The sequence below is a fragment of the Sphaerodactylus townsendi genome, linkage group LG05 (assembly GCF_021028975.2).
Source record: "Sphaerodactylus townsendi isolate TG3544 linkage group LG05, MPM_Stown_v2.3, whole genome shotgun sequence".
Classification (NCBI taxonomy): domain Eukaryota; kingdom Metazoa; phylum Chordata; class Lepidosauria; order Squamata; family Sphaerodactylidae; genus Sphaerodactylus; species Sphaerodactylus townsendi.
The window spans coordinates 13,414,282-13,427,772 of record NC_059429.1 but is presented as its reverse complement, the minus strand read 5'-3'; the positions used below and the strand labels follow the sequence as shown (position 1 = coordinate 13,427,772).

The 13,491-nt window shown below is 47.6% G+C and overlaps 1 protein-coding gene across 1 annotated transcript in view; it reads left to right on the top strand.

Annotated features, from left to right (window-relative positions):
* APC2 (APC regulator of WNT signaling pathway 2) overlaps positions 1-13,491 on the top strand; it is a 53,891-nt gene that overhangs the window by 30,627 nt on the left and 9,773 nt on the right. Inside the window, 6 exon segments of the mRNA XM_048495792.1 lie at positions 3,186-3,582; positions 4,459-4,554; positions 7,516-7,655; positions 10,032-10,109; positions 11,317-11,433; positions 13,154-13,368. Of these exon segments, the coding sequence (XP_048351749.1) occupies positions 3,186-3,582; positions 4,459-4,554; positions 7,516-7,655; positions 10,032-10,109; positions 11,317-11,433; positions 13,154-13,368 (1,043 nt within the window).

Genomic DNA, 13,491 nt, shown 5'->3' with positions numbered 1-13,491 from the left:
AATTAAAAAAAAAGACTGCCTCTTGGGAAACTTCTTAAAGGGACAGGGGCTAACTAAAATTCCCTCCCTTTGGAGATTACACAGAGGACTAAACCCATGCTAGCTATGGGAAACTTATACTTAATGAAAATAATAAAGGCTTCTGTGGGGGCATGACAGCAACCCTCTAAGGTAGGCCACTGCCATCTAGGATCAGAGTGGCTTCCCTGAGGTCAGCCCATTATGGGGAAGATTAGAGTCCACCGCTCTTAACCGCTACGCCATGCTGGCTCTCTAATTCTGTCATCAGATCCTCATGGATTTCTGTCTTTCCCAGGTGTTGATGTGTGAAACAAAGGTATACACTGGAAACAAGCCTTCCAAACTTGTTGGGGGAGTCCCACGGAGGCCACAAAATCCTAAGACTTTTCTGTTCAATAGCTTTGGTGCTATGGTCTCCAATGATTCGTGGGTTTGTACCACTCCTCTGCCAAACTGCACAGGATTACTGGAGGCAGGGTGGGTGGGTGGACATCTAACATCTTATTTAGTCAGGAGTGGTGTGCTTCTCATCCCAGTTCGTGCCTCATTTTTGTTCAGTTGTTACATCTGAAAACACAAGCGTATGCCTCACACAATCTGACCCCAGGACCGATATCACATGAAAACCAGGGCTGAATTAAGTTATAGCTAGCGATATACGGTGTCTCGGGAATCACGTGCGACTCTGTTTCCCAATGTGGCACTCTCCCCATGTTTCATCAAAGTGGGCAAGGCCCTTGGCCAGAAGGCTTGCGGTTGGCAAGAGGTTTCTGCCTTAAAGCAGCCACCATTAGTGGAACAGATAAGCTGTGAGCCTCCCTGCAGTGCGGACTTCCTGCCAGAGATGTGAGTAAATTTCCCTTTGGTTGATCGTAATTACAAACGTGGCTCTCTGCAAGCCATGGAGTGAGTCTAGGGCCGTGGTGGCAAACCTTTGGCACTCCAGATGTTATGGACTACACTTCCCATCAGCCCCTGCCAGCATGGCCAATCGGCTATGCTGGCAGGGGCTGATGGGAATTTTAGTCCACAACATCTGGAGTGCCAAAGGTTCACCACCACAGGTCTAGGGAATGCTGACTACTCCAATAATTGTAGTTAGCTAGGGTAGTGTCTGTAAACCATCCTGTCGGTCTGTAAACCATACTGTATTTTCACAAGACACATGAATGCAAAGAACATAAGAGGGCCAACATGGTGCAGTGGTTAAAGTGTTGGACTACAGCAACAACTAAAGTGTAGGATCTGGGAGACACAGGTTTGAATCCCCACTCTGCCGTTGAAGGTTGCTGGGTGACCGTGGGCCAGTCACACGCTCCAACCAACCTCACAGGGTTATTGTGAACGTGAAAGAGAAGGAGGACAACGTGACCCGCTTTGGTTTCCCGTTGGGTAGAAAGGCAGGAGGTACATAAAGTAAACAAATAAGAAAAGCCCTGATCGATCAGACCAGTGGCCCGTCCTGGTTTCGTTGTGGTTCTTTCCCTGTGGTTCCTTTCCATTTACAGAGCGAAAACAAGAAACCTAGCATTTGTAAAGCCTGGATATTGGCTCCAAACTGAATGCTGGTTTCACAACAGTATAAACAGTAGGGTTCCCAACCTCCAGGTTGACTGGAGGTCTTCTGGGATTACAACTGAGCCCCAAGTGAAAGAGACAGAGGTGGGATCCAGCAGGTTCTCACCCAGTTCCCGAGAGTGGGTTACTAATTATTTGTGTGTGCCAAGAGGGGGTTACTAATGGGGTCCGCTTTTCCATCTCCACGCCCTCGCCTCCCCGAGAGGCATCCTGCCTTTGAACGTGAAGGTTCCATATAGCAATTGCAACTAATAATGTAACTCCCTGAACTGGGTTAATCCCTTTCAGGTACTGCAATTCATTGATTCTCAGCCTTTCGTACCTTTTATCTCACCAGTCTCTATCAAAGAACCTGTGTGTTTCACCATTGCTGTGTTCAGATTTGTGAGTTGGGGCATTTTCTGTAATGTGATGATGATTTAGAAATGACCTGGTGCAAATAAAAAAATTGGGGGGGTCGTGGTGGGGTGGCTGCCCATGGGGGGGCATCCAACTCAGGTTTTGCCCAGGGCTCAGGTTTGCCTAGGTACGCCTCTGCCCCCTTTGCTGAGGGGGGGCTGGCGAGGGAACCTGTTACTAAAATTTTGGGATTCCACCACTGGAAAGAGAAAACGACCACTTTGGGAAGGTGGACTGTGTGGCATTATATTCTCATTGAAATCTCTCCCCTCCCTGAATTCTGCCCTCTTCAGGCTCCACCCCACAAAGTTTTTCCCAGGCCACAGCTGGCAATTCTAATAAACAAAGTATTACAAGAACAACTGGTGCAACGTTATGAAATACCAACAAAAGAAACGCGTTGCAACCACCGCCTTTCAGGCTACTATGGCTACTATGGCTACTATGATGTATAAATAATCTGACGAAGATATTTCAAAAACGGTTTAAAAAATAGCGCAGTCCGTTTATTATACACGGCGTTTACTTTAATCTTGGAATCTTCAGAGACCAGACCATGAGATAACTGTATCGGCATAGGAAGTATCGTTATATACGGAGCTTACTTGAATTTTGGAATCTCCAGAGACTGAAACAGGAGACAAGTATCGGCATAGGAAAGTGAAACTGAATCAACAAAGAACTGGACACAACGTATTTAAAGGGATACTTTATTGCGACAGTTGTAGCAGAAAGCTACGGTTCTCAATATTAGAGTATAGAGAAAATAATGTTGTAATTGTTGTAATTGCATTGCATGTCAAATATACACATGCACTTTATTGTTTAATACACTAGACCAGTGGTGGCGAACCTTTGGCACTCCAGATGTTATGGACTACAATTCCCATCAGCCCCTACCAGCATGGCCAATTGGCCATGCTGGAAGGGGCTGATGGGAATTGTAGTCCATAACATCTGGAGTGCCAAAGGTTCGCCACCACGGCACTAGACTGAGCACTGAAAGGCGGTGGTTGCAACGCGTTTCTTTTGTTGGTAATTCTAATAAACAACCATCCTAAATCATATGATGTCTGAACCTTGCCGTCACATTTAATCTATATGTGAAGTTCCAGCTATAGCCGCGTTTGACTCTTGGCCGCCACCTGGTGGTCCTATCAAAAAAACGGCTGCTTTCCCGTCCCCAGGTGGAGGTGGTTTTCTGGCTGCTGTCCATGCTGGCCACCCGGGACAAAGAGGAAATGTCCCGCACCCTCCTGGCCATGTCGAGCTCCCAGGAGAGCTGCCTGGCCATGCGGAAGTCGGGCTGCCTCCCGCTGCTCGTCCAGATCCTCCACGACGCAGACTGGGAACTGGGGGCGACCGAGAGCCCGAGCGGCCCCGAGGGAGCGGGGAAGGACTGCCGCATGCGGGCCAACGCCGCCCTCCACAACATCGTCTTCTCCCAGCCGGACGAAGGGCAGGCCAAGAAGGAGATGCGGGTGCTGCACGTCTTGGAACAAATCCGGTCTTACACGGAGACCTGTTGGGACTGGCTGAAAATGCACAACGAGGAAGGGGCAAAGATCCCGGAGGGCGGCGCAGGTAGAGTATCCCTGCATTGACCTTGTAGATTGCCAATTTTCCCTCTTGTGTTGGAGAATTATGGTACCAGGGCGTCTCACCTGGAGTCTTGGATTAAGGTACCTTTCTCTTTGTGTCCAGGAAATCCCCTCATAGGAGGGTTTTGCGGGCTTGGTCTCACCTGCGCCACCATTCCTGGTGACCAAACGGTGGTACTGCAGCCGTCCGCCCAGCAGGAAGCAGGTGACACGTGCAGCCAATAGGATCCCACGGCCTCTTGCTTCTCAAGTGCAGGCGGAGTTGTCCTTTACTTAATTCCTTGCAGAATTTGTTCCGGCCTCCAAGATGTCAGAGCCAATGAAAAGCAGGCGGGGCGGGGCATAATGTCTGGGTCATCTATAAAATTATGCATGGGGTAGAAAATGTGGACAGAGAGAAATTTTTCTCTCTTTCTCACAATACTAGAACCAGGGGGCGTTCATTGAAAATGCTGGGGGGAAGAATTAGGACTAATACAAGGAAACACTTCTTCACGCAACGTGTGATTGGTGTTTGGAATATGCTGCCACAGGAGGTGGTGATGGCCACTAACCTGGATAGCTTTAAAAAGGGCTTGGACAGATTTATGGGGGAGAAGTCGATCTGTGGCTCCCAATCTTGATCCTCCTTGATCTCAGATTGCAAATGCCTTAACAGTCCAGGTGCTCAGGAGCAGCAGCAGCAGCAGAAGGCCATTGCTTTCACATCCTGCAGGTGAGCTCCCAAAGGCACCTGGTGGGCCACTGCGAGTAGGAGAGTGCTGGACTAGATGGACTCTGGTCTGATCCAGCAGGCTAGTTCTTATGTTCTTATGTCATTTCCCCAGACCCGTGCTCACCTCACGTGTTCTCTTTACAGATCCCGTCCCCATTGAACCACAGATCTGCCAAGCGACCTGCGCCATTATGAAACTCTCATTTGACGAGGAGTATCGCCGTGCCATGAACGAACTGGGTACGCCGTTTTCGGGGATGGGCTGGGGCTTGGGGGAATCATGCTTGTGCCTTGAATGCTGATGGCTCTGCATCACTGTCAGAAAGGATCTCGACTAGGGGGTGCCAGAAAAGGCTTTTATCTGGCTAAGCCGCTGCCAGTCAGAGTAAACCGGTGATGGCGAACCTGTGGCACGGGTGCCAGAAGTGGCACTCGGAGGCCTCTCTGTGGGCACACGCACACAGAGTTCATCATGTGGGGGGGGGAGAAAATCATCCCCCCCCCCACACACATCTAGGCTGGCTTGGGCCACTGAGAATGACATGCGCGCACCACCGTGAGCAGGGAGGACTCGGCTGGCAGGCCTGTTGCTTGTGCTCTCGGGTGGCTGCTGCCCGGGGGGGGGGGGGCGGGGCAGAGGAGGCAGAGATGCTAGAGAGGCACAGAGTGGTGTGTGTGGGACTTGCTGGAGGCTAGAGCAGGCTGGCCCCTGCTCGAACGGGTGGGGCAGAGGAAGAGGGAGCTAATAGTTTTTTCCTAAACGAAAACCTCAGCATTCAGGTGAAATTGCCAGGTTGGCCCTTTGCGATAAATAAATGGGGTTTGGGTTGCAATTCGGGCACTCGGTCTCAAAAAGGTTTGCCATCACTGGAGTAGACAATATGCAGCTGAGAGGACCAGAGGTCTCCACTTAGAGAAAGCATTTACTGTCCTATCCGAAACAAACAGGATCTGTCTTTCAATGTGACAATATTTTCCTGTTGTGAGTTCTACTCAGGCATGCTAGTTAGGAATTGGCCTAGATTTTCTGAGAACGGTTTGACTCTTTTTCGAGTTTGCTAGGAGACAGATTTTTGCCGACACGAATGGCTGTTAGTTCTAGGTCTCTGAAAGTTTTGTTTTTCAACTTGCCTGAAACCATTTTTAAAACAATTTTTGTATCAGGCTGTTTTTAATTCATTTAGTTCAAAATGCGATTGCCCCAGAATACGCTTTGTCTGTCCTCTGTCCTAGTCCATCTCTTATCTAACTTGGATCATTTATACTCGGGTTTTCCCCCTTAGCTTGGATGCTATTGGAAAGGGGTTTTGACCAATGGCATAGTTATAATGGGTTCACAACACGCGTGGCACATAGGCGCTGGCTCAAGCAATTTATATTACCTGTTAGTTACTTGTAAAGTATGCCAAATTGTTGGCTATTAGACTTATCAAACTATTATATCTCCATAACCCATATATATCTCGATTTTAAATCCAATTCATGCAACAATTTATTACAAGACAACCTTCTCTCAAGTCCATAATCATGTATTTGTTAAACCAACAATGTCCATAGTCTTGTAAATATCATTGCGTCAATGTCACCCGTTGTGACTGTGATACAAGTTCATAACAATTAATGAAAATCCTGAATTGGTGGCTTGAATTACTTATAAATACCGTCCCAATTCAAGGGCAGTCAAATTTCTCATCATTTTCAGTTGTATATATTTCAATCCACTCCGTTGTACTTCCCAAACGCTTCCCAAACGCTTATGAACTTGTATTACAGTCACAGAAGGTTGTCTTGTAATAAATTGTTGCATGAATTGGATTTAAAGTGGAGATATATATGGGTTATGGAGATATAATAGTTTGATAAGTCTAATAGCCAACAATTTGGCATACTTTACAAGTAACTAACAGGTAATATAAATTGCTTGAGCCAGCGCCTGTGTGCCACGCGTGTTGTGAATCTTATATTGTTTTGGACATAGCGCATTAATTTCATAGATAGTTATAATGGGGACATCCGGGGACAAACACCAGTAAGTCACATGAGGGGGCGGAAAATCACCCCCACGCCCCTCCCCCTTCCCCCCTCACCCCACCAGGCCCGGCTGAACTAAGGTAAGTGGGCAGGGGGTGAGGGGATGGGACTCCCTCTCCCCCTTTGGCTGGCAGAAGCTTTTCAGCCGGCTGCAAAGAGCAACCAGCTGCTCTTTTTCAGCCAGCTGAACTAAAGTAAGTGGGGGGGCACCGAGGGGGGCCCGAGGGGGGGGGCATGCTGCCTCTGGTTTGGACCCACCTTCCTGTGATTTTCCTGTCTTTCCAGCAATCTTTCCCAAATGTGGTGTGCTGAGATTTTTAAGAACGAGCAGACAAAAGTTGAGGTATCCCCCACAAGGATGAGAAATCATATCCTTATCAGTTCCATGTAACCTGTCGTAGTCCTCTATGACAGACATCCTCCCTGACACCTGGAAGAGCTGTTTTTTTAATCAGCAATTGGTGTACGGCTATAGTACTGTGAACATTATTAATAATCTTGTCTTATCAGTTTCTCCAGACTTCCAGCTTTCATTTTTGGGAGCAGCACTGGCATAGGAGGTTAAGAGCTCGTGTATCTAATCTGGAGGAACCGGGTTTGATTCCCCGCTCTGCCGCCTGAGCTGTGGAGGCTTCTCTGGGGAATTCAGATTAGCCTGTGCACTCCCACACACGCCAGCTGGGTGACCTTGGGCTACCCACAGCTTCTCGGAGCTCTCTCAGCCCCACCTACCTCACAGGGTGTTTGTTGTGAGGGGGGAAGGGCAAGGAGATTGTAAGCCCCTTTGAGTCTCCTGCAGGAGAGAAAGGGGGGATATAAATCCAAAACTCTTCTTCTTCTTTGATAAAAGTCTCTATCTCACTTTGTTGCAAAGAGATGCCTTTCCCCTTATATCTCTGCAGCTAAAAGGGTCTAGAGACATTTTAAAATTCAGAGAACCTGGTAGACAGATTGTAATCATTGCGGTGTTATCGTATTATAACTGAATTTAAAAAATGACCTTCTGGGGTGGTGGCAGTGAGGAATGGCTACCATTGGAGATTGGAACAGGGGAAATGTAGGGAAACCTGCCCCACTGAAGCCCTGTTGCCACTGTTTTTAATCTCAACAACTGTACAAGCCCATCTTCATGAGGAAAACACCCTGGGTCTACTCTGTTTTTCTCCCTAGGTGGGCTACAGGCTATCGCAGAGCTGCTACAGGTGGACTACGAGATGCACAAACTGACCAGTGACCCACTGAATCTGGCCCTCAGGCGCTACACTGGCATGGTGCTGACCAACCTCACTTTCGGAGATGTGGTTAACAAGGTACAGAAGTTGGGACCGGGCTTGACAAGACAGTGGAATGGGGAGAAACTGGGGGAACAGAACACTGCTGGGAATATTTGGACTGGAACTAGTTGGAAGTGGGGGGAATACAGTGGAACCTCGGTTTTCACTGCCTTTGGTTTTCATCGGTTTCAGTTTTCATTGATTTTTTCAGTGAAAAATTTGCCTCGGTTTTCATCGATTGGCAGTAAGGTGCAGGGGGTTGTGGAGAAAAATCACCCGGACAAAGCTGTTGCAGGCCGTGTCTGCAACTTGTTTAATGACAACGTCTTGCCTCATTTCAGACAAATCTTAAAGAGGCGTCGGAAACAGACCTCTTTGGACATCTTTCTGGTGCGACATTGGTCCACTGGCTCTGAAGCTGGTCCTAGTGTGATTGTTTGTTACTGTTTTCAGCATTAAACACTATGTTTATTCACCCAAAAATGTGCTTTTGGCATGTTTTTTGGAGTGCCTAGAATGGATTAATTGGATTCACATTGATTCCTATGGAAAAGTTTGCCTCGGTTTTCATCGGTTTCAGTTTTCATCGATTCTTTTCGGCCGGATTACCAACGAAAACCGAGGTTCCACTGTACTTAGACAGATTAGCCAGTTGTTAGTGCGAAAGAGAGTGAGCTATGAAAGCTCGTTTAGCACATATTAACGCTCAGGTTGCCACCAAATATGTGCTCCCCATAGTGGGAGAAGTGAGAATTCATTGTTCTGAGTATTTCCAGGATAGAAGCTACTGAATCAAATTTCCTCCCTCAGGTTTACTTTTTACGAGGCCTCATTTTTCTGTAGTTTTCCGTTTGTCAGATGGTTGAGGGGTGTAACAGGCAGCTAGCTGTCCTTGAGCTAAATCTGGACCACAGGGAATATTTCCTCACCTTACCTTACGGTTGCCATCCCAAATCAAAAAGGGGAAATTGGCTATGTGGGTGGGGCTTCACAAGATCTCTTTGTTTGGCCCAAAATCACCTAGTAAGCTTCCATGGCTGAGCGGGGATTCGAACGGGGTGCTCCCAGATCCTAGAGCACAGGTGTTAAACTCGCGGCCCTCCAGATGCTCATGAACTACAATTCCCATCAGCCCTTGCCAGTATAGCCAATGCGCATGTTGGGAGGGACTGATGGGAATTGTAGTTCGTGAACATCTGGAGGGCCACAAGTTTGACACCTCCGTCCTAGAGCAACTCTGTAACCACTATACCAGATTGGCACCTTGAGATCCCCCTGCTTTCTCCTTACACTCCCCAAACGATCAGCTCTCCAGCAAACCAGGAATGAGAATCCAGGAAACAAGGCATACAGGATTGACCATTTGACCCAGTCGGAACACAAAAAGCTGTACTGAGTCAGGCCAAAGTTCAATCTAACCTCCTGTTCATAGATGCCAGATCTAAGTTCCTGCTGTCCTGGAGAAATAGATGCCGGATCTAAAGCCGTGGTGCGACCACACTTGGAGTACTGTGTTCAGTTCTGGTCGCCACATCTCAAAAAGGATATCGAAGAGATAGAAAAAGTGCAGAGAAGGGCAACGAGGATGATTGAGGGATTGGAGCACCTTCCTTATGAGGAGAGGCTGCAACATTTGGGACTCTTTAGTTTGGAGAGGAGATGCCTGAGGGGGGATATGATTGAAGTCTATAAAATTATGCATGGGGTAGGAAATGTTGACAGAGAGAAATTTTTCTCTCTTTCTCACAATACTAGAACCAGGGGGCATTCATTGAAAATGCTGGGGGGAAGAATTAGGACTAATAAAAGGAAACACTTCTTCACACAACGTGTGATTGGTGTTTGGAATAGGCTGCCACAGGAGGTGGTGATGGCCACTAACCTGGATAGCTTTAAAAAGGGCTTGGACAGATTTATGGAGGAGAAGTCGATCTATGGCTACCAATCTTGATCCTCCTTGATCTGAGATTGCAAATGCCTTAGCAGACCAGGTGCTCAGGAGCAGCAGCAGTAGAAGGCCACTGCTTTCACATCCTGCACGTGAGCTCCCAAAGGCACCTGGTGGGCCACTGAGAGTAGCCGAGTGCTGGACTAGATGGACTCTGGTCTGATCCAGCAGGCTAGTTCTTATGTTTTTATATGTTTCCAGGAAACCCAGAAATATACTGCTTCTTCACGTGGGTGTTCAGTGTACCAATCATGTCTGGTTGCAGTTGATAGACCTATCCTGTCCTCCCAAATTCTGATTAATTCCTTTACTGAAGGATCCAGATTAGGGGTGGGGTTTTCCTGTAAAAGATGGAGAACTGCGACACACTCCTCCACAAGCGGTTCCAGGTGCGTACCTGCATGTGGATACCTGAGGCCTCTCCTTACCTTCTCGCCTACACCTTTCTCCTTACCTTCTTCCAGGCGACCTTATGCTCCCGTAGGAGATGCATGCAAGCAATTGTGGCACAACTGGCAGCCGATAGTGAAGAGTTACACCAGGTAAGAACGAAGTGTGTCCTTACCCACAGGTTGAGTCACTGTTTTAGTGTCACTGTTCTCCTGACTCGGGGGACGCACCCATAAGACTCAGGGATTCTCTGCATCCAGGGCTGGGGGTCAGGAGATCCAATGAACTCTGTACTCTTTTTCCACTGAAAGATCTCAGTGGAATTGTAAATTCAGCCACCACCACTTCCTGGACCTCCTTTCTTGTAGAATGCTCCCGTTGGGTCCTAGTGCCTAGTGCTCCCCTTGGCCCAAACACCAAGGTGGGCCAGCCCACCCACCTCCCAGCTCACTTGCCCGCCTGCTCATAGTCCTTCAGGACTATTTTCTATGGCGGAAGCACACAATTCCACGGCACCACTACTGACCACACTTATATCTTTCTGTGGAAAAGGGTATACTTGGGCTCAGATTAGATCCCAGTCCAGAAGGCAAGAGTCCAAGAATTGTTCCCTTCCTCGTATCCCGATTGGAGGACTGGAAAGCTTGCGTGACCTCTGGGGCTCTTGTGAGTGGTCTGAATAAAGACGACTTTGGGGCTCTTGGTCCTATGATTTTCTTTGGACTCAGATGGCTACTCTTATTGTTTATTGTATACCCTTATTGTTTACATTTGTATCCCGCCATATCTCCGAAGACTCAAGGCAGCTCACAACAAGCATACACAATAAATACAATAAACATATAAAACATTTTAAAAAGTCATAAATAACATAGTATAAAAAAAAACAATTACCAAACAGATGGTGTAAAAACAGATGGCTTGCCTATCTTCAGAGGTGGGATCCAGCAGGTTCTCACAGGTTCCCGAGAGTAGGTTACTAATTATTTGTGTGTGCCGAGAGGGGGTTACTCATTGGTGATTTTGCCACGTGATTTTTGCCTTAGTTACGCCCCTCCTCTCAGCAGTAGCGCACAGAACTTGAAGCAGTGTAGCAGGAGGTACACCGGCATGCGTGGCAGCCTGCGCCTGCGTGCATTCGTTTCCCGCCCAAGGACCGGCGCAGCGGCTGCGTCCTTGCCACAGCCCCGCCCAGGAATGCCCTGCCCCCGGAATGCCCGGCCACGCCCCCGTCGTGCCCCGCCCAGCCCCATTGGCGCTATGCCACAGTTTGAATCCCACCACCATGGGAACCTGTTACTAAAATTTTTGGATCCCACCACTGCCTATCTTTATACTCTTTTCCCTTCTCTCCTCCAGGTGGTTTCCAGCATCCTGCGTAATCTCTCCTGGCGAGCCGACATGAACAGCAAAAAAGTATTGAGGGAGGTGGGCAGTGTGACGGCTCTTGTGCAGTGCGCCTTGCGGGCCACTAAGGTGAGGGCAGCAGGGACATGGTTGCTGCCATGATTAGCTCCCTTGCCATCTTCTTCCTTCCTTCCCTGCTGTTAGCTTATCCTGTCTCTTCTTTTTCCTTTGCCGGTCAACAGTCTTTCCTCTTGGCTGTTGTGGGTTTTCCAGCCCATGGGGTAGTTTTTTTTGATCCTAACGTTTCTGTGGCTGGCATCTTCAGGGGAATCACATAAGAAAAGGGGGTGCAATAGTAAATATTAATAATAATAGAACTACCACTACTGTTGCACTCTGGCTATAACTAATATTTCAAATACGTGTATCTATATACGTGAATTTATATCATTAATTCAGGTAAGTATTTTATGAACTAAATACTTACCTGAATTAATACGGATGACCCTGAATCTATTTGTTATAATTGTTAAAAATAAGTTGAACTTACCTGTTGGATGTAGTCGACAAGAAATGATTGTATTTATAACTAATGAAATATAAAAAATATGAACAATGATATAAATTCATGTATATAGATATACACATTCGAAATATTAGTTATAGCCAGAGTGCAACAGTAGTGGTAGTTCTATTATCTTCAGAGGAATGTCACAGTGAGATGTGTTTCTCTCCATGGCACAGTGGAGAACACATCTTAGCCCAATGACTGAGGAATTTGTCTCTTTACTGAAGCTACTTGAATAGAAGAATATCTTCGGATGATAGCAATCCTACGTAAGCAAGTGCGCATGACAGCATATATTGCTGCAGGAGTGGAATTATCGACTATCTGCGAAACAGGATTTTATCCAGACACCCTGGATAAATACTCTGGACTATGCAATGTCTGGACTATGCAATGGGAATACTCTGGACTATGCAATGGGACTCTCTGGACTGAGGTGGATTTGGATATGTATATAGAAGAAGAAGAAGAAGAAGAAGAAGAAGAGGAGGAGGAGGAGGAGGAGTTTGGATTTATATCTCCCCTTTCTCTCCTGTAGGAGACTCAAAGGGGCTTACAATCTCCTTGCCCTTCCCCCCTCACAACAAACACCCTGTGAGGTGGGTTGGGCTGAGAGAGCTCCGAGAAGCTGTGACTAGCCCAAGGCCACCCAGCTGGCGTGTGTGGGAGTGCACAGGCTAATCTGAATTCCCCAGATAAGCCTCCACAGCTCAGGCGGCAGAGCGGGGAATCAAACCCGGTTCCTCCAGATTAGATACATGAGCTCTTAACCTCCTACGCCACTGCTGCTCCTGCTGATACAAGGTGGTGGACGCTGTCACAAGATGATGGAGCCAGCTGCATGTCAGGCAATGAGGTCATCTATAGCTCTAAGCAACTCTTTAACATTTCAGACACATTCTATATAACAAGATGCCTTTTGTATTGTATTGTATTGTATTATTCGATTTGTATACCGCCCTCCCCCGAAGGGCTCAGGGTGGTGAACAACAGTATAATACCAAACATCAGTAATCATAACATCAAGCAAAAAATCAATAAACATAGCATCAATAAACAGAGGACCCCCACCCCCTGAAGGTGTTTCCAAAGGTGGAACTCCTGTTGTAACTGCCGGACCCTCCCCCCTGCATGTGTTTCCAAGGGGGGGGGGAAGGACTCTCACTCCTTCCCATGGGGGAACATATTTTAAAAATTATCTTGCATTCGCACCCAGAAATTCAACAATATTCAACAAAATTCAATAATAAATCCACTTTTGTTCTTTGTTGTTCCCGCCAGGAATCCACTCTGAAGAGCGTGCTGAGCGCCCTGTGGAACCTGTCGGCTCACAGCACCGAGAACAAAGCAGCCATCAGCGTGGTGGAGGGTGCCCTCGGCTTCCTCGTGAGCACACTCACCTACAAGTGCCAGAGCAACTCACTAGCCATCATTGAGAGTGGAGGGGGGATCCTGAGGAACGTTTCCAGTCTCATCGCCACCAGGGAGGATTACAGGTGAGTCTTTGGGGGCGGAGGGCCGCCTCTCTCCTCTTTCTTTTTGGCCAAGTCCATGAGACAGGGAAGTCCGAGCTGCTCTGAAAAGGAGGTTTTGTACCACTGATAGCCAAAGGTCAGCTG